At 50.8% G+C, this 21,159-nt stretch overlaps 1 protein-coding gene across 1 annotated transcript in view; it reads left to right on the plus strand.

Moving 5' to 3' along the window:
* Positions 1–16,051, plus strand: part of LOC144609627 (uncharacterized) — a 23,452-nt gene extending 7,401 nt beyond the window's left edge. The window contains exons 2-6 of the mRNA XM_078428125.1: positions 1,232–1,358; positions 3,945–6,805; positions 10,059–10,227; positions 12,824–13,276; positions 15,184–16,051. Coding sequence (XP_078284251.1) covers positions 1,232–1,358; positions 3,945–6,805; positions 10,059–10,227; positions 12,824–13,276; positions 15,184–15,290 — 3,717 coding nt within the window. The 3' untranslated portion in view covers positions 15,291–16,051. The remainder of the gene's footprint in view (positions 1–1,231; positions 1,359–3,944; positions 6,806–10,058; positions 10,228–12,823; positions 13,277–15,183) is intronic.
* Positions 16,052–21,159: the final 5,108 nt, after the last annotated feature.

Here is a 21,159-nt window from a genome sequence, read left to right on the forward strand (position 1 = left end):
CCTTTTAAATCCATCCAGTGAATTGACCTCCGCTGCCCTCTGTGGCAGAGAATTCCACAAATTCACAACTCTCTGGGTGAAAAAGTTTTTTCTTATCTCAGTTTTAAATGGCCTCCCCTTTTATTCTTAGACTGTGTGTGGCCCCTGGTTCTGGACTCCCCCAACATTGGGAACCTTTTTTCCTGCATCTAGCTTGTCCAGTCCTTTTATAATTTTATTACACGTCTCCATAAGATCCCCCTCTCGTCCTTCTGGATTCTAGTGAACACAAGCCCCAGTCTTTCCAATCTTTCCTCGTATGACAGTCCCCGCCATCCCGGGGATTAACCTGGTGAACCTACGCTGCACTGCCCCAATAGCAAGGACGTCCGTCCTCAAATTAGGAGACCAAAACTCAAAGTAGGAGACCCAAATGTATGAATGAACGCCATGCAAACGCCAGGTAACGACGATTGATCCTTCCTGTCATCCCTTCAAGTTATTGCAGTTGCAAGACAGTAGGGGCCTGAGTAATTTAATAATTTAGGGGAGTCCAGAACCAGGGGCCACAGTTAAGAATAAGGGGTAGGCCATTTAGAACAGAGATGAGGAAAAACTTTTTCAGTCAGAGAGTTGTGAATCTGTGGAATTCTCTGCCTCAGAGGGCAGTGGAGGCCAATTCTCTGAATGCATTAAAGAGAGAGCTAGATAGAGCTCTTAAGGATAGCGGAGTCAGGGGGTATGGGGAGAAGGCAGGAACGGGGTACTGATTGAGAATGATCAGCCATGATCACATTGAATGGCGGTGCTGGCTCGAAGGGCCGAATGGCCTACTCCTGCACCTATTGTCTATAATTTACTCGACCAGTTGGGCCCAAACATGTCCTGCATTGGTGCAGCATGCTCCCCTCCCCTCCCTCTATCCCCCCTCCCCCTCCGTCCCCTCTCCCCTCCCTCCACCCCTCCCCCCCTGCCCTCCTCCCTCTCTCACCACTTCCTGCCTGGGAGATAGATTTAAACTTTAAAATGTGAATAACTTTAAAAATATAACACCGATTTCAATGAAACTTCTCCCATTAGCACCAAAGGGACGATGGTGAGTAAGGTGGGCCTAAAATTGCCGCGCTATTCGTGTACCGTTTTGGCTGTAGTTCAGGAACAAACAAACAAACAAACGAACAAACGAACATACGAGAGTTTTAGTGTATCGATCAATATCTTTTCACTCGATGGCTTTTTGCTTACCTTGCAGAGTGCACTGAAGGAGAAGTGTTCTTGGCAAGAACAAAGTACTCAGAAAATCGTGCACTTGGAAACACAACTGAAAAAACTGGAGCAACAGCTAACACTGAGCCAGAGGTCAAGAGAAGAGTTGAAAGGTCGGTATTGCTATTGGCTTGTCCCCCCCTCCCCCCAATATATGTTATGCAGCATTCATTAATTCTTTCATTGTTATAGAAACATATAAAATTCTTAAGGCATTGACAATTAAACCAGGTTAATTGGCAATTAACCCAGGTTAATTGGCTGGGTAAATGTAAAAATTGTCCCTAGTGGGTGTAGGATAGTGTTAATGTACGGGGATCGCTGGGCGGCGCGGACTTGGTGGGCCGAAAAGGCCTGTTTCCGCACTGTATATATATGATATGATATATATGATATGATATGAATAGACAATAGGTGCAGGAGTCGGCCATTCGGCCCTTCGAGCCAGCACCGCCATTCAATGTGATCATGGCTGATCATTCTCAATCAGTACCCCGTTCCTGCCTTCTCCCCATACCCCCTGACTCCGCTATCCTTAAGAGCTCTATCTAGCTCTCTCTTGAATGCATTCAGAGAATTGGCCTCCACTGCCTTCTGAGGCAGGGAATTCCACAGATTCACAACTCTCTGACTGAAAAGGTTTTTCCTCATCTCCGTTCTAAATGGCCTACCCCTTATTCTTAAACTGTGTGGCCCCTGGTTCTGGACTCCCCCCAACATTGGGAACATGTTTCCTGCCTCTAACGTGTCCAACCCCTTAATAATCTTATACGTTTCGATAAGATCCCCTCTCATCCTTCTAAATTCCAGTGTATACAAGCCTAGTCGCTCCAGTCTTTCAACATATGAGTAACTCAGCGGTTCTGTGTGCAGTTTTGGTCTCCAAATTTGAGGAAGGATATTCTTGCTATTGAGGGCGTGCAGCGTAGGTTTACTAGGTTAATTCCCGAAATGACGGGGCTGTCATATGTTGAAAGACTGGAGCGACTAGGCTTGTATACACTGGAATTTAGATGGATGAGAGGAGATTTTATCGAAACGTATAGTGAATACAAGCCCCAGTCTTTCCAATCTTTCCTCGTATGACAGTCCCCGCCATCCCGGGGATTAACCAGGTGAACCTACGCTGCACTGCCCCAGTAGCAAGGACGTCCGTACTCAAATTAGGAGACCAAAACTCAAAGTAGGAGACCAAATGTATGAATGAACGCCATGCAAACGCCAGGTAACGACGATTGATCCTTTTTGTCATCCCTTCAAGTTATTGCAGTTGCAAGACAGTAGGGGCCTGAGTAATTTAATAATTTGGGGGAGTCCAGAACCAGGGGCCACAGTTTAAGAATAAGGGGTAAGCCATTTAGAACAGAGATGAGGAAAAACTTTTTCAGTCAGAGAGTTGTGAATCTGTGGAATTCTCTGCCTCAGAGGGCAGTGGAGGCCAATTCTCTGAATGCATTCAAGAGAGAGCTGGATAGAGCTCTTAAGGATAGCGGAGTCAGGGGGTATGGGGAGAGGGCAGGAACGGGGTACTGATTGAGAATGATCAGCCATGATCACATTGAATGGCGTTGCGTACAGGCTCGAAGGGCCGAATGGCCTCCTCCTGCACCTATTGTCTATTGATGATTGTGATCATTGGACCTGACCAGTCACTCGGATATTCCCACTATATAATGGGACCGTGGGCAGTAAAATGAAAGCTTTTTGTGTAGGAACGGAAACTGCAGATGCTGGTTTAAGTCGAAGGTAGACACAAAATGGAGTAACTCAGCGGGTCAGGCAGCATCTCTAGAGAGAAGGAATGGGTGACGTTTCGGGTCGAGACCCTTCGGATCGAGACTGGATAGACTCGGCTTGTACTCGCTGGAATTTAGAAGATTGAGGGGGGATCCTATAGAAACTTACAAAATTCTTAAGGGGTTGGACAGGCTAGATGCAGGAAGATTGTTCCCGATGTTGGGGAAGTCCAGAACAAGGGGTCACAGTTTAAGGATAAGGGGCAAGTCTTTTAGGACCGAGATGAGAACGTTTTTTTTTCACACAGAGAGTGGTGAATCTGTGGAATTCTCTGCCACAGAAGGTAGTTGAGGCCAGTTCATTGGCTATATTTAAGAGGGAGTTAGATGTGGCCCTTGTGGCTAAAGGGATCAGAGGGTATGGAGAGAAGGCAGGTACGGGATACTGAGTTGGATGATCAGCCATGATCATATTGAATGGCGGTGCGTACAGGCTCGAAGGGCCGAATGGCCTCCTGCACCTATTTTCTATGTTTCAGACTGATGTCAGGGGGGAGGTGGGACAAAATAGGTAGTAGGAGACAGGAAGACTGGTGGGAGAACTGGGAAGGGGGAGGGGAAAGAGAGGGACAGAGGAACTATCTGAAGTTAGAGAAGTCAATGTTCATACCGCCGGGGTGTAAGCTGCCCAAGCGAAATATGAGGTGCTGTTCCTCCAGTTTGCGCTGGGCCTCACTCTGACAATGGAGGAGGCCCAGGACAGAAAGGACAGAGTGGGAGGGGGAGTTGAAGTGCTGAGCCACCGGGAGATCAGGTAGGTTGAGGCGGAGGTGTTGAGCGAAACGATCGCCGAGCCTGCGCTTGGTTTCGCCGATGTTGAGAAGTTGACACCTGGAACAGCGGGCACAGTAGGTGAGGTTGGAGGAGGTGTCCACCTGACCAAATTATTATTTTGTGTTTCAGCTGAAAACCTGGCCCTTGCATCCAAATCTAAAGATCTACAACTAAAGTTGGACCGTGAGAACAAGGCCCAGTCTGAGGGGTCAGATCTGTCGGTGAACTCGTACGAAGGAATCGAGGGCGGCAAATCTGACCCTCGCGGGGAGCACGAGGTGTGCAGATCAAAGGACGGGAAACCTGATCGTGTGGAGACAGTATTGGGAATTCAGGTGGAAGTCAAAGGGAAAATACCGGACTTGACGGGAGGAGGTCGGACTCTGAGTGAATTGGAGAAGGCGGCAAATTCTGTTGACTCGGTCCCAGCTTCTGGGGGCGACGTGGGAGAATATCGCAGCAAAGACGCTAACGTTGTTGACTTGGAGACCGAGCTACGTGGCAAATCGGCAGGGTCACAGAGTTTGGAAGAGGCCGTCGATGGCGTCCCGCGTCTCGGAGGGAAAATGGGGGCCAGACTACCAGAGGTCCAGGAAGAGGTGAAGGAAGAGTCGGAAGCCAAGGGAACAGAAGCCGAGGCGATGCCCGGAAGGAAGGGCGAGGGGCTCGGCCCGCCGACTACCGCGGACGCCCGTCCCGGAGGGCCGGGGATGAGGCTGAAGGAGGTGGAGGCGGAAAACCGGGCGTTGCAGTGCGAGTTGGACGACGCGAGGCGGGAACTGGAGAGCAAGGCGCAGGAAGGGCAGAAGGGTAAGCGTGCGGCGGCGGAGCTGAGGAGGAAGCTCAAGCAGGCCACGGGGAGGCGCGCCGCGGAGGACGAGCGCGCGGGCGAGCTGGCCGCCCTTCAGACAGGGCGGATCGACGCGTTGGAGAAGGCGCTGGAGCAAGAGAGGGCCAAGACGCAAGAGGCCAACGAGGCGCTGGCGGACGTCACCGAAGGCGGTCGCGGGGAACCGAACGGCGACGTTCAGATCCTGCAGAGCGCCGCGTCGGGGAAAATTCAACGGCTCGGTCACCAAATCGCGCGCCTGGAAGGCGGGAAGGCGCACGTCGAGGAGATCATCGAGGCCCACGGTGGGGCAGTGAATGAGAAAAGCAGAGCCTTGCTGGAATACCTTGCGGGCAAGGACGTTCAAAGCCTCGAGCTCGACGAGATCGCTGCGCTCTTCCCAAACGGTTTGCGTTGTGGCTCCAGGGAAAAGACTGGGGAGCGCGAGCTCAGTGAGGAGAAGGTTTCTCTCGTGGGAACGGCGGGAGGGCGTGAGGGAGACGGCGGCCAAGAGATCCTCCTCGAGAACAAAGACCTCCGGCTGTCCGAGGAGCGCCTGAGCGAACTGCAGCGGAAATGCGAGGAGCTGACCAGGGAGAAGGAGGAAGAGGGAGCCGCCCGGAGGCAGACCCAGGGCACGCTCGACGACCTGCAGGTCCGCATCCACCGGGAGACCCAGCAGTTAACGGTCGCCCTGGACGCCCAAGGCAAGAACATTGAGGGCCTCCTCCTCAACATGGGAGAGAAGGACCTCGACATCCAGGTCTTGAACGGGCGTCTGCAGAGCGCCTTGACAACGTTGTCCTCCCTCAGTCGGGAGAATCGCCGGTTGAAAGCCAACTCGAAGACCGCCGCAGAGGCATCATGGGAAACGTGTGCGAACCCTGGCGAGGGAGCCGTGCTGGAACGGAACGATGGGGAAGCTCGCCAAGGCGACCATATTGAGTCAAAGGAGAAATTGGGGTTGGGCAGGCCAGCTTCCTCGGTGACGCGGGCCGCTCACGAAAATACACAACGAGCAGATGTTGAAACGGTGCCTGGATTCCACGACTGCACGCCACAGAGTCAAGTGAACCCACCTCAACATGATCCATTTGAGGAATCGAGGGGGCCCTTGCTGAATGGTCCTGCCCCGCGAGATGTACCCGAGGTGAGAGAGGTTGTTGCAAAATGGCCGCCGCCGCCACCACCAGAATCCATTGACCGCCACAATGAGCTCACCGATCAGTCCGTCGAACCAGGAGGGGGGGAGACAGGTTCCATCTCGTCTGCTGGACCTCCAGAGGAAGACACGGGGGTGGTCTCTGCGCCTCATCACGCAGCGCAAACTGCCGCCCGAGTGGGGGGGGATGTCGAGAGTCAACGGCGACACGAGGAACCGGGCCGCGGCGGCATAAACGCAGCACAAAATGGCCGACGCGCCAGATCCTCCGATGGTTTGCCAGCGGTGACGGTTAACGAACCGGGACAGGGGCTGATGGTCCTTCAGGCCGAGCTGGCCCAAACTGAGCCGCTAATAAAAGAGGCCGCAGATTCCCCAACCCAGGTCCGTGCCACCGAAGGAGAGTCGGAGGGAAGGCCGATCGAAGGCGTGGACGGGGGAGATCGAGGGGGGGATGGAGGCTTTGAAGGGGAAGGCGCCAGCGGGAACGACCTGGCTCTGCGGGTCAGAGGGCCGCAGAGTTTGGGAGGGGAAACGGGGGCGAGACTCCCAGAGGTCCAGGAAGAATCGGAAGCCAATGGAACGGAAGCCGAGGCCCCGAGAGGGAAGGGCGAGGGGCCCCGCTCACTGATTGCCGAGTTGAACGGCCCGGGCGACGAATGCGACGCTCTCCAACGGGAGGAGGGGCAGCTTGGCTCGGAGGCGGGGAGAGCGCGGAGGGAGGGAGAGAACTTGGCGACCGCAATCCCATCGGGCGGCGAGCGGAGGTGTCTCCAGGGGGAGCTGCCGTGGAAGCGGGAGGTTCCGGAAGATGCCGCCGCCTCGGAAGGCGGGCGGGCCGAACGGCGCCCCCTGCAGGGCTCCGAGCTGGGAACGCCAAACCACGACAAGGCCCTGGAAGGGGAGAGCAGGGCGTTGGAAGACGCGGTTGAAAGTCTGAAGCACCTCCACCAGGAGCTGGAGCAAGCCCACTTTGAGAAGTCTGTCCTGCAGAGTCAGGTACCCAGGTGTCTCGCGCCCCCCCCCACGTGTCTCCCCATTTAGTTTACAGAGCAAAAACAGGCCCTTCGGCCCGCGCCGACCAGCGATCCCCGCACAGTAACACTATCCCACAATTGTCCCCACTACAGGGGACAATTTTTTACACAAACGCCAAGCCAATTAACCTACACACCTGTACAACTTTGGAGGGCGGGAGGAAACCGAAGATAGACAATAGGTGCAGGAGGAGGCCATTCGGCCCTTCGAGCCAGCACCGCCATTCAACGTGATCATGGCTGATCATTCTCAATCAGTACCCCGTTCCTGCCTTCTCCCCATACCCCCTGACTCCGCTATCCTTAAAGAGCTCTATCTAGCTCTCTCTTGAATGCATTCAGAGAATTGGCCTCCACTGCCTTCTGAGGCAGAGAATTCCACAGATTCACAACTCTCTGACTGAAAAAGTTTTTCCTCATCTCAGTTCTAAATGGCCGACCCCTTATTCTTAAACTGTGTGGCCCCTGGTTCTGGACTCCCCCAACATTGGGAACATGTTTCCTGCCTCTAACGTGTCCAACCCCTTAATAATCTTATACGTTTCGATAGGATCTCCTCTCATCCTTGGTGTTAATGTGCGGGGGTCGCTGGTCGGTGCAGACTCGATGGGCCGAAGGGCCTGTTTCCGTGCTGTATCTCTTTACCAATAAGATCCCCTCTCATCCTTCTAAATTCCAGTGTATACAAGCCCAGTCGCTCCAGTCTTTCAACATATGACAGTCCCGCCATTCCGGGAATTAACCTAGTAAACCTACGCTGCATGCCCTCAATAGCAAGAATATCCTTCCTCAAATTTGGAGACCAAAACTGCATAGCTTACTTTTATATGACCTGAATAAAATGAGGACCTCGTGCATAGATGTTGCATATACAATGATCGTGTAAGAAAATAACTGCAGATACTGGTACAAATCGAAGGTAGTTATTCACAAAATGCCGGAGTAACTCAGCAGGTCGGGCAGCATCTCAGGAGAGAAGGAATGGGCTATGTTTCCGGCCGACAGATATGTGCATTTCAGGAAATAACTTCACAAATTTAACCTAATCACTGGGTTTCTCCTTCTTTCTGGATATCTTCCCTGACCAAACGTTACTGACTGTTTAGAACCACTTGGACTCATTTTTAATCATAGAAACATAGACAATAGGTGCAGGAGTAGGCCATTCGGCCCTTCGAGCCTGTACGCACCGCCATTCAATATGATCATGGCTGATCATCCAACTCAGTATCCCGTACCTGCCTTCTCTCCATACCCCCTGACCCCTTTAGCCACAAGGGCCACATCTAACTCCCTCTTAAATATAGCCAATAAACTGGCCTCAACTACCCTCTGTGGCAGAGAATTCCACAGATTCACCACTCTTTGTGTGAACAAAAACGTTCTCATCTCGGTCCTAAAAGACTTCCCCCTTATCCTTAAACTGTGACCCCTTGTTCTGGACTTCCCCAACATCGGGAACAATCTTCCTGCATCTAGCCTGTCCAACCCCTTAAGAATTTTGTAAGTTTCTATAAGATCCCCCCCCTCAATCTTCTAAATTCCAGCGAGTACAAGCCGAGTCTATCCAGTCTTTCTTCATATGAAAGTCCTGCCATCCCAGGAATCAATCTGGTGAACCTTCTCTGTACTCCCTCTATGGCAAGAATGTCTTTCCTCAGATTAGGAGACCAAAACTGTACGCAATACTCCAGGTGTGGTCTCACCAATGCCCTGTACAACTGCAGCAGAACCTCCCTGCTCCTATACTCAAAAGCCCCTCGCTATGAATGCCAACATACCATTCGCTTTCTTCACTGCCTGCTGCATTCTGAATTCTCAGCCTGGTCTCGTTGCATCTCCCCTTCTCCTAATCGGCCACCATTCAGATAATAGTCTGCTTTCCTGTTCTTGCCACCAAAGTGGATAACCTCACAATCGAGTCAAGCCTTCCTTTTGACCTACCTTCATAGATTCCAGTCCATCAGTCGATTTTGTTTGACCGTCAACGCCATTTGAGCCTCCATTTTCAGGCTGATTCAAGCTCTCACGAACTTGTGTACCTTCTTGTACCATCTCTGGTTCATCTGGTACCTGCACTTGAGGGGTAATCCAATTATCTGACTCGTCTACTTTGTCTGATTTCAACCCCGGTCTGTGCTTGCACAGGCCTGACATGGTCAAAGTGTACTTTTCCTCACCTTTCCACTTCCAAACGTCTTGACCAAGTAGGCCCGTGGTCCGCACTTTCTCACTACTCTTCCAGGTGACCACTTCACCCACTTGTGATGATGGTTTTTTCACCTTTACCTTCTGATTCAACTCAACACAAGTATGATTACCGTCTGAAGAAGGGTCTCGACCCGAAACGTCACCCATTCCTTCTCTCCCGAGATGCTGCCTGACCTGCTGAGTTACTCCAGCATTTTGTGAACAAGTATGATTACAATCGATCTGTGCACAGATACCATTCCTTTGTTGCTGTGCGTTGTAATTATTACACCAGCAGAAGGTCATAAGTGATAGGAGTAGAATTAGACCATTCGGCCCATCAAGTCTACTCCGCCATTCCATCACGGCTGATCTATCTCTCCTTCCTAACCCCGTTCTCCTGCCTTCCCCCCATAACCCCTGACACCCGTAACTGATCAAGAAGCTGTCTAAGAAAATAACTGCAGATGCTGGTACAAATCAGCAGGTCAGGCAGCATCTCAGGAGAGAAGGAATGGGCGACGTTTCGGGTCGAGACCCTTCTTCAGACTGATGTGTCTAAGGTGGGCACGAAAATGCTGGAGTAACTCACCCGGTCGGGCAGCGTCTCTGGAGAGAAGGAATGAGTGACGTTTCAGGTCGAGACCCTTCTTCAAACTGACCCGACCAGAAAAGTCACCCCCGTTCCTTCCCTCCAGAGATGCTGCCTGACCCGCTGAGTTACTCCAGCATTTTGTCTCTACCTTCGATTTTGACCAGCATCTGCAGTTTTTGTTCTCCTGCTAAGAATCTATCTGTCTCCTCCTTAAAGAATATCCACTGACCTGGCCTCCACAGCCTTCTGTGGCAAAGAATTCCACAGAGTCACCACTCTCTGACTGAAGAGATTTCTCCTCATCTCCTTCCTAAAAGAACGTCCTTCAATTCTGAGGCTGTGACTCTCTTAGTCCTAGACTGTCCCCACTTGTAGGAAAGTGCAAACTGATGTTGGCCACATTGATCACTTGCTGAAATGTTGTTTGCAGGTTGAGAGTCTACAGAAAGCAGTGGTTGAGCTGAACAAAGAGAAAATTAATCTGCAGAGCAGACTGACGCAACGAGAGAATGAATCGGAGGATCAGGAGTTTTTCCCCGATCACCTACAGCCCAGTGGCCTTCATGACGATCTCCTTCCAATGAAGAATCATCGGCAAGGTATCATCTATACACTAAAGCTCTCGTTTGTTTGTTTGTTTGTTTGTTCCTGAACTACAGCAAAAACGGTACACGATAGCGCGACAATTTTAGGCCCACCTTACTCACCGTCGTCCCTTTGGAGCCAATGGAAGAAGTTTCATTGAAATCGGTGTTATAGACAATGGACAATAGGTGCAGGAGTAGGCCATTCGGCCCTTCGAGCCAGCACCACCATTCAATGTGATCATGGCTGATCATTCTCAATCAGTACCCCGTTCCTGCCTTCGCCCCATACCCCCTGACGCCGCTATCTTTAAGAGCTCTATCTAGCTCTCCCTTGAATGCATTCAGAGATTTAGCGGCACGGTGGCGCAGCGGTAGAGTTGCTGCCTTACAGCGAATGCAGCGCCGGAGACTAGGATTTGATCCTGACTACGAGCGCCGTCTGTACGGAGTTTGCACGTTCTCCCCGTGACCTGCGTGGGTTTTCTCCGAGATCTTCGGTTTCCTCACACACTGCAAAGACGTGCAGGTTTGTAGGTTAATTGGCTAGGCAAATGTAAAAATTGTCCCTAGTGGGTGTAGGATAGTGTTAGTGTGCGGGGATCGCTGGGCGGCGCGGACCCGGTGGGCCGAAGGGCCTGTTTCCGCGCTGTATCTCTAAAATTGGCCTCCTGAGGCAGAGAATTCCACAGATTTACATGTACAGATACGTGGTCAGGGAACAGCGTTTAGTGCAAGTGAAACTGTGTTCTAAAGATCACAAGTCATAGGAGCAGGATTAGGCCATTCACAAGAATGATCTCCCCCCCCCCCCCCATAAAATATCCATTGACTGGCCTCCACGCAATTAATTCCACTAATTCACCGCCCTCTGACCAAAGAAATTCCTCCTCATCTCCTTTCTAAAAGAATGTCCTTTAATTCTGAGGCTGTGCCCTCTAGTTCTGGACTCTCCCGCTAGTGGAAACATCCTCTCCACATCCACTCTATCCAGGCCTTTCGCTATTCTGTACGTTTCAATGAGGTCCCCCCTCTCATTCTTCTAAAGTCCAGCCACCATGTTCTCAGTGATGTCAAACGCTCATCACAAGTTAACCCGCTCATTCCTGGGATCGTTCTCGTAAACCTCCTCTGGACCCTCTCCAGAGCCCAGCACATCCTTCCTCAGATACGGGCTTGTATACACTGGAGTTTAGAAGGATGAGAGGGGATCTTATTGAAACATAAGATTATTAAGGGGTTGGACACGCTGGAGGCAGGAAACGTGTTCCCGATGTTGGGGGGGAGTCCAGAACCAGGGGCCACACGGTTTAAGAATAAGGGGTAGGCCATTTAGAATGGAGATGAGGAAGAACTTTTTCACCCAGAGTGTTGTGAACCTGTGGAATTCTCTGTCTCAGAAGGCAGTGGAGGCCAATTCTCTGGATGCTTTCAAGAGAGAGAGTTAATACGGAGCTCTTAAAGATAGAGAAGTCAAGGGATATGGGGAGAAGGCAGGAACGGGGTACTGATTGTGGATGATCAGCCATGATCACGGTGAATGGCAGTGCTGGCTCGAAGGGCCGAATGGCCTCCTCCTGCACTTATTGTCTATTGTCTAAAAATGCTCACAATTCTCCAGAGGTAGAAGATTATTGAGCGAAGGTGTTGAGCGAAACGATCGTCGAGCCTGCGTTTGGTCTCGCCGATGTAGAGAAGTTGACATCTGGAGCAGCGGATACAATAGATGAGGTTGGAGGAGGTTGTTAAGGCGGACTGAGGGAAACTTGTTAAGGTGGACTGAGCGAAGGTGTTGAGCGAAACTCGTTAAGGCAGACTGAGCGTATTTAGCTTGGACAGCTTACAGCCCAGCGGCATGAACATTGACTTCTCCAACTTTAGATAGGTCCTCTGTCCCTCTCTTCCCCTCCCACTTCCCAGTTCTCCCACTGTCCTCCTGTCTTCACCTATATCCTTTCTTTGTCCCGCCCCCCCCCCCCCCCCCCCCTGACATCAGTCTGAGGAAGGGTTTCGAATTCTCTGCCACAGAGGGCAGTGGAGGCCAAATCACTGGATGGATTTAAGAGAGAGTTAGATAGAGCTCTGGGGACTAGTGGAATCAAGGGATATGGGGAGAAGGCAGGCACGGGGGTACTCATTGGGGACGATCAGCCATGATCACAATGAATTCTCTGCCTCAGAAGGCAGTGGAGGCCAATTCTCTGAATGCATTCAAGAGAGAGCTCGATAGAGCTCTTAAGGATAGCGGAGTCAGGGGATATGGGGAGAGGGCAGGAACGGGGTACTGATTGAGAATGATCAGCCATGATCACATTGAATGGCGGTGCTGGCTCGAGGGGCCGAATGGCCTCCTCCTGCACCTATTGTCTATTGAATGGCGGTGCTGGCTGGAAGGGCCGAATGGCTTCCTATTTTCTATGTCTATGTTTCTATGACCCGAAACGTCGCCCATTCCTTCTCTCCCGAGATGCCGCCCGACCCGCTGAGTTACTCCACCATTTAGTGATACCCACAATTCTCCAGGTGTGACCTTGTGGAGCCACAGCGTTACATCCCTGTTTTATTTGTGTACAAGCTCCGTCTGGAAATAAATTGCACGCATTTCTTTCAGGCGCTGCGGAGATGGCCGCGAGCCAGTTGCACGCGGACCTGATGGCGTTGAGACGGGCCGTGCGGGAGAAGAGCGACGAGGTCGACAGGAACCTTCTCGTCTACACCGACCTGCTGGGGAAGCACCAAGAGCCGGCGGCGCCCGGCGAGACGCGGCCCCCGGTCGCCGAGCCGGGTTTGGAGCCTGCTGGCGACAGGGTGGCGGTCGCTAGGCAACCGGCGGTCGGCCGGCAGATTGAGGAGGACCAGGCCGAGACCAGCCGGAGGTCGCCTCCCCTCGGCCGACCTCGAGGTCCCTCGGCAGGGCTGAACCCCGCGGAACTGGCCATGAGAATCAACCCCGCGCAGCTCGCCGAGCGGATACGCAACAGCCGCCAGTTCCGGCAGCACCTGTCCGTGGCGTTCGACGAGACGGATTACGAGCCCCTCGGCCTTCCCGATGTGGTGCAGAAGGGTGAGTACGCACACAGTCAACTCCACTGGCTTGGTTGGCATCTCTATGTCGGCGAGACTCGGCGATCGTTTCGCTCAACACCTCCGCTCAGTCCGTCTCGACCTACCTGATCTCCCGGTGGCGCAGCACTTCAACTCCCCCTCCCACTCCCAGACTGACCTTCCTGTCCTGGGCCTCCTCCATTGTCCGAGTGAGGCCCAGCGCAAATTGGAGGAACAGCACCTCATATTTCGCATGGGCGGTTTACACCCCAGCGGTATGAACATTGACTTCTCTGACTTCAGAAAGCCCCTGCTTTCCCTCTCTCTCCATCCCCTCCCCTTTCCCACTTCTCCCACTAGTCTAAGAAGTATAAGAAAATAACTGCAGATGCTGGTACAAATCGAAGGTATTTATTCACAAAATGCTGGAGTAACTCAGCGGGTCAGGCAGCATCTCGGGAGAGAAGGAATGGGTGACGTTTCGGGTCGAGACCCTTCTTCAGACTTCTTCTCCCACTAGTCTTCCTGTCTCCGACTGCATCCTATCTTTGACCCTCCCTTGACATCAGTCTGAAGAAGGGTCTCGACCCGAAACGTCACCCATTCCTTCTCTCCCGAGATGCTGCCTGGCCCGCTGAGTTACTCCAGCATTTTGGGTCTACCTTCGATTGAAACCTGCATCTGCAGTTTTTTTCCCTACTGGCATGGATAGCAGAAGACAAAGAGGGGCAATAAAGGGGGCTGTTTCTTGTTTGCTGCCAGTGACTAGCGGAGTTCCGCGGGGGTCGGTGAACTTCACATTAATGATTTGGGAGAATCTAGGACTAGAGGCCACAGCCTCAGAATTAAAGGAAGTTAGACAATAGACAATAGGTGCAGGAGGAGGCCATTCGGCCCTTGGAGCCAGCACCGCCATTCAATGTGATCATGGCTGATCATTCTCAATCAGTACCCCGTTCCTGCCTTCTCCCCATACCCCCTGACTCCACTATCCTTAAGAGCTCTATCTAGCTCTCTCTTGGATGCATTCAGAGAATTGGCCTCCACTGCCTTCTGAGGCAGAGAATTCCACAGATTCACAACTCTCTGACTGGAAAAGTTTTTCCTCATCTCCGTTCTAAATGGCCTACCCCTTATTCTTAAACTGTGTGGCCCCTGGTTCTGGACTCCCCCCAACATTGGGAACATGTTTCCTGCCACTAACGTGTCCCACCCCTTAATAATCTTATACGTTTCGATAAGATCCCATCTCATCCTTCTAAATTCCAGTGTATACAAGCCTAGTCGCTCCAGTGTTTCAACATATGACAGTCCCGCCATTCCTGGAATTAACCTAGTAAACCTACGCTGCACGCCCTCAATAGCAAGAATATCCTTCCTCAAATTTGGAGACCATAATTGCACACAGTACTCCAGGTGCGGTCTCACTCGGGCCCTGTACAACTGCAGAAGGACCTCTTTGCTCCTATACTCAACTCGTCTTGTTAGGAAGGCCAACATTCCATTGGCTTTCTTCAACGCCTGCTGTACCTGCATGCTTCCTTTCAGTGACTGATGCACTAGGACACCCAGATCTCGTTGTACGTCCCCTGTTCCTAACTTGACGCCATTCAGATAATACTGCTGAGGGGAAATTTCTTTAGTCCGAGTGTGTTGAATCTGTGGAATTCCTTGCCACAGAAGGCTTTGGAGGCCAAGTCAGCGGATATTTTTACGGCAGAGATAGATAGATTCTTGATCAGTGCGGGTGTCAGAGGTTATGGAGAGAAGGCAGGAGAATGGGGTTAGGAGGGAGAGATAGATCATCCACGATTGAATGGCGGAGTAGACTTGATGGGCCGAATGGCCTAATACTCCTCCTATCCCTTGTGACCTTATGACGGTTCTACATGTGCAAAATTCTGATGTTGCCCCCTATGTTCTCAGGCTTTGCGGACATTCCTTCCGGATCTTTCTGCCCTCATATCCTGCGTCGAGGAACTCTAAATTCCACCTTTTGCCCAGGGCAGCCGGAAGACGGGAACACTGATTAACTTCGGGCATCGGAGGTGGTAAGCAAATGGGCTACAAGTCAAAGGACCCTTCCGATGGACAATAGACGTTTCTGGTGGAAACGGGAATCTGCTTTACGATCCACGTTTCGCCACCCTCGTTAAAATAGGAACCTGTTTAAAGGTTCTTACTGGGATACGGTTGGTATGCACCGATGAGCCAAAACATTATGACTACCTGCCTAATATGCTGCTGGTCCTCCATGTGCAGCCCCATACGCAGCAGGGTGCGATGCACTGTGTATTGTGACACATTCCTCCCGTGACCACCATTAACATTTTCCGTGACTTGTGCCACAGTCGACCTTCTGTCGGTTTGGACCAGACGGGATAGCCTTTGTTGCCCTCGCGCATCGATGAGCCTTGGGCGCCCAACACCCTGCCTGTCGCCGGTTTGTGGTCTGTCCCTCCTCGGACCACTGTTGGTAGGTACTCACCACTGCTGACCGGGAGCACCCCACAAGCCTTGCTGTTTCAGAGATGCTCTGACCCAGTCGTCTGGCCAGAACAATTTGGCCCTTGTCAAAGTCGCTCATGTAGTGGGTGCCACACTCAGGTCTTTACTCCTGCCCTTTTCTCCTGCATCCAACATGTCAACTTCAAGAACTGACTGTTCACTTGCTGCCTAATATATCCCACCCCTTGACAGGGTGCCATTGTAAAAAGATAATCAATGTCATTCACTTCGCCTGTCAGTGGTCATAATGTTTTGGCTCATCGGTCAATATGTGCCTTTTCAAATACTAATTATAAGAAAATCTCAGGCCCCCCCCCCCCCCCCCCCCCCCCGATTCTCTCTCGGTCAAAAGAACCAAACTTGAAGTTGCCCGACCATCGAATCTCCATAGGTTACTGTTCCTTTTTGCCATCGTTATTTATTTAAGGGATTTTTTCCATTCTTTATTAAAGAAAGTCCCCTGTTCCTGCTTTTTCCCCATATCCCTTGATTCCGTTAGCCCTCAGAGCACACATCTAACTCTCTCTCGAAAACATCCAGTGAATTGGCCTCCTATCATATCATATCATATCATATATATACAGCCGGAAACAGGCCTTTTCGGCCCACCAAGTCCGTGCCGCCCAGCGATCCCCGCACATTAACACTATCCTACGCCCACTAGGGCAATTTTTACATTTACCCAGCCAATTTACCTACATACCTGTACGTCTTTGGACAGAGAATTCCACAGATTCGCAACTCTCTGGGTGAAAAAAGTTTTTCCTCATCTCAGTCCTAAATGGCCCTACCCCTTATTCTTAAACTGTGTGACCCCCCCTGGTTCTGGACTCCCCCAACATGGGGAACATTTTTCGCCTGTCCAATCCCTTAAGAATTGTATACGGAGCAGCTTCCAATGTGGCCTTAAAGGGGAAACCATAAATATATGAAAGCTACAGGGAATGGAAATAGTGGATTATACTGGCAAAGAGCTAGCATAGACATGATGGGTCAAATGGCCTGTGCTGTCATTATTCTGTAATTATGGATGGTGTTCCATTGAGACTCAATGTCTCACCAGTTGAAGGTTTGTTCAAACCAGTTCATTCTGTTGATATTGTAAATAAAATGTCCTGTTACAATTTAGGAAATGTCCACAATAGAGAATATTGAAATTTTATTGGCAATATGAGGCTTCATATATTTGTTTATCCAATTTTCAACATTGCTTCTTATATCTGTAAAATAGGTGTTGGGATCTTATTTTAAAGGTGTTATTTATTGATCATATTTTATTTGGAATTTTGCCAACTGTGAAAACTCTTTTACATTCCTTATTTTCATAGCCTTTGTATGTAGACTTGTCAAGTTCAAAATCGCTGTTGTATGGCTGGAGTATTTGTTCTCAAGTATCATTGGTTATAAGGTCATAGAAACATAAAAAATAGGTGCAGGAGGAGGCTTTTTGGCCCTTCAAGCCAGCACCGCCATTCATTGTGATCATAGACAATAGGTGCAGGAGGAAGCCATTCGGCCCTTCGAGCCAGCACCGCCATTCATTGTGATCATAGACAATAGACAATAGGTGCAGGAGGAGGCCATTCGGCCCTTCGAGCCAGCACCGCCGTTCAATGTAATCATGGCTGATCATTCTCAATCAGTACCCCGTTCCTGCCTTCTCCCCATACCCCCTGACTCCGCTATCCTTAAGAGCTCTATCCAGCTCTCTCTTGAATGCATTCAGAGAATTGGCCTCCACTGCCTTCTGAGGCAGAGAATTCCACAGATTCACAACTCTCTGACTGAAAAAGGTTTTTCCTCATCTCAGTTCTAAATGGCCTACCCCTTATTCTTAAACTGTGGCCCCTTGATCCACAATCAGTCACCCGTGCCTGCCTTCTCCCCATAACCCTTGATTCCACTAGCCTCTAGAGCTCTATCTAACTCTCTTTTAAATTCATCCAGGGAATCGGCCTCCACTGCCCTCTGTGGCAGAGAATTCCACAAATTCACAACTCTCTGGGTGAAAAGGTTTTTTCTCGTCTCAGTCTTAAATGGCCTCCCCTTTATTCTTAGACTGTGTGTGTGGCCCCTGGTTCTGGACTTCCCCCAACATTGGGAACATCTTTTCCTGCATCTTGCTTGTCCAGTCCTTTTATAATTTTATGCATTTCTATAAGATCCCCCTCTCATCCTTCTAAATTCCAGCGAATACAAGCCCAGTCTGTCCTCGTACAGTCTGTCTGACAGTTCAACAGTTCAACAGAGCTTTATTTGTCATTCGGTACCGAGGTACCGAACGAAACTACATAGCAGTCACACACAAAAAAGAACACAAGACACATAACCCCAACACAAACGTCCATCACAGTGACTCCAAACACCCCCTCACTGTGATGGAGGCAACAAAACTTCCACTCTCTTCCCCATGCCCACGGACAGACAGCTCGTCCGCAAGGGGATGGAAGTCCCCGCGGCCGAGTCGCACCGGGCGCTGAAACGTCTCGCGGCCGAGCCGGGCGATGGAAGGCCCCGCGACCGAGCCTTGCGCAGCTAAGTCCCGCGGCCGAGCCGCACCGGGCGATGGAAGGCCCCGCGGCCAAGCCGCACCAGCGATGAAAAGTCCCGCGGCCGAGCCGCACCAGCGATGAAAAGTCCCGCGGCCGAGCCGCACCTGGTGATGTAAAGTCCCGCGGCCGAGCCATCCCGGGGATTAACCTGGTGAACCTACGCTGCACTGCCTCAATAGCAAGGATGTCCTTCCTCAATATCAGGCCATAAGGAGTAGGAGTAGAATTAGGCCAATCGGCCCATCAAGTCAATCATGGCTGATCTATCTCTCCCTCCTAACTCCATTCTCCTGCCTTCTCCCCATAACCTCTAACGCCTGAGTTCTATTATTGTGCCTACAATGTCCTGAAGGATACATGTTGCTTTGGAGTCGTAGAGTAAAAGAGTGATACTGCAGTTCTTTGCTTCTGCTATTTTAAATGCTCCTATTTGCATCAGACTTTATGCAGACACATTGCCCACGAAAGTGTTGGAACGGTATTGAATGACGTAGGAAGGAACTGCAGACGCTGGTTTACACCGAAGATAGACACAAAAATGCTGGAGTAACTCAACGGGACAGGCAGCATCTCTGGACAAAAGGAGTAGGTGACGTTTCGAGTCGAGACCCTTCGTCAGACAGGGTCTCGACCCGAAATGCCACCGATTCCTTTTCTCCAGGGGTGCTTCTTCTCACCTGATGTGTTGGAAGGAAGAAGATAAAACAGGCGGGCTGAGCGAAGGTGTTCAGAGAAACGATCGCCCAGTCTAGACGTTTGGTCTCGCCGATGCACAAGAGTCCACATCTTGAACAGCGGATGAGGGTGGAGGAGGTGCAAGTGAACCCGTGCCTGACCTGAAAGGACTGAGATGCTGTCTGACCCGCTGAGTTACTCCACCTTTATGTGTCTACTGCTTTTAACGGGGGGTACTGTGGCGAAGCGGTAGAGTTGCTGCCTTACACCGCTCTCGGCTCCAGAGTCCCAGGTTCGATCCCGACTATGGGTGCTGTCTGTGCGGAGTTTGTATGTTCCCTCTGTGGGTTTTCTCCGAGATCTTCGGTTTCCTCCCACACTCCAAAGACGCACAGGTTTGTTGGTTAATTGGCTTGGCATAAAGTGTAAAACAATTGCCCCTAGTGTTGATGTAAAAATTGTCCCTAGTGTGTGTAGGATAGTGTTAGTGTGCGGGGATCGCTGGTCGGCGCGGACTCGGTGGGCCGAAGGGCCTGTTTCCGCGCCGTATCTCGAAGCTAAACTAAACCGTACTTGAGTTTTGTTCCATCTTCTGAGGTTCAGAATTGCTTCCTTTTAATCCTTGACTTCAAAACTTTTAATCAGTTACGTATGCCAATGTCCTATGTGCTCAATTGTCGAATCTAATTTAGTTTAGTTTAGAGATAGAGCGCGTAAACAGGCCCTTCGGCCCACCGGGTCCGCGCCGACCAGCAATCCCCGCACACGAACACTATCCTACACCCGCTAGGGAACAATTTTTACATTTTATCAAACCAATTAACCTACAAACCTGTACGTCTTTGGAGTGTGGGAGGAAACCGAAGATCTCGGAGAAAACCCACGCAGGTCACGGGGAGAACGTACAAACTCCGTACAGACAGCGCCCGTAGTCGGGATCGAACCCTGATCTCAGGCGCTGCATTCGTTGTAAGGCAGCAACTCTACTGCCGCCCAAACTCTAACGTGCCTCCCTGCAATGTAAAAAGTTCACTCCCTGATAGAGTGGTTGCTTTTGAGATACCTCACGTGAAATCTTTGATGTTTTCTCTGTTCTCAATTTGTTCGGGCTATTTTCAGTTGTAACCATGTATTAAACATTTTAACTGTTGGTCTTTCAGTGGGCGAAAACGTCTGTGCTTCTGACAAAAATATAATTGTATGGCGATGCAATGGATCTTGTGAACGAGTGTGTGTGTTTTTTATTTCACTGCACATCGTGTATGTGTACGTGACAAATAAACTTGACTTGACTTGACTTGACTTGACTTGACAACTGTCTCAGGTTCAGGAACAGCTTCTTCCCTGCAGCCACCAGGCCATGAAACACTACAACCTCCAAATAAGCTCTGAACCACATGGACTATTATTGTGTGACGTTTCGGATCGAGACCCTTCTTCAGACCGAGAGTCGGGGGAGAGGGAGACACAGAGATCAAGAAGGGGAAGGTGTGAAAACGAGCTTCAAAACAGATGAGGTTCAAGGAAGATGTGGAATAGATCATTGTTAGCTAGGAGAAATGATACGATAGAACTTTATTTATCCGAGGAGGGAAATTAGTCTGCTAACGGTCATGAAAGTCAAGTCAAGTCAATTTTATTTGTACAGCACATTTAAAAACAGCCCACGTTGACCAAAGTGCTGTACATCAGTTCAGGTACTAAGAACGGACATACAATGGCACACAAACATAACAGCACATACATAAACAGTTCACAGCGCCCCCTCAGAGGGCCTCAAACGCTAGGGAGTAGAAATAGGTTTTGAGCCTGGACATAAAGGAGTCGATGGAGGAGGCAGTTCTGATGGGGAGAGGGATGCTGTTCCACAGTCTAGGAGCTGCAACCGCAAAAGCGCGGTCACCCCTGAGCTTAAGCCTAGACCGCGGGATAGTGAGTAGCGGGGGGTGAGAGAGTTGTACAGTTTGACAGCCACTGGGAAGAAGGATCTCCTGTGGCGTTCTGTGCTGTATCTCGGTGGGACCAGCCTGTTGCTGAAGGTGCTTCTCAGGTTGACCAGTGTGTCACGGAGGGAGGGGAACTGTATTGTCCAAGATGCTCCGCAGTTTGAGGAGCATCCTCCCCCTCCAAGACCACCTGTACAAATAAAATTGACTTGACTACTATA

The sequence above is a fragment of the Rhinoraja longicauda genome, chromosome 34 (assembly GCF_053455715.1).
Source record: "Rhinoraja longicauda isolate Sanriku21f chromosome 34, sRhiLon1.1, whole genome shotgun sequence".
Taxonomy (NCBI): domain Eukaryota; kingdom Metazoa; phylum Chordata; class Chondrichthyes; order Rajiformes; family Arhynchobatidae; genus Rhinoraja; species Rhinoraja longicauda.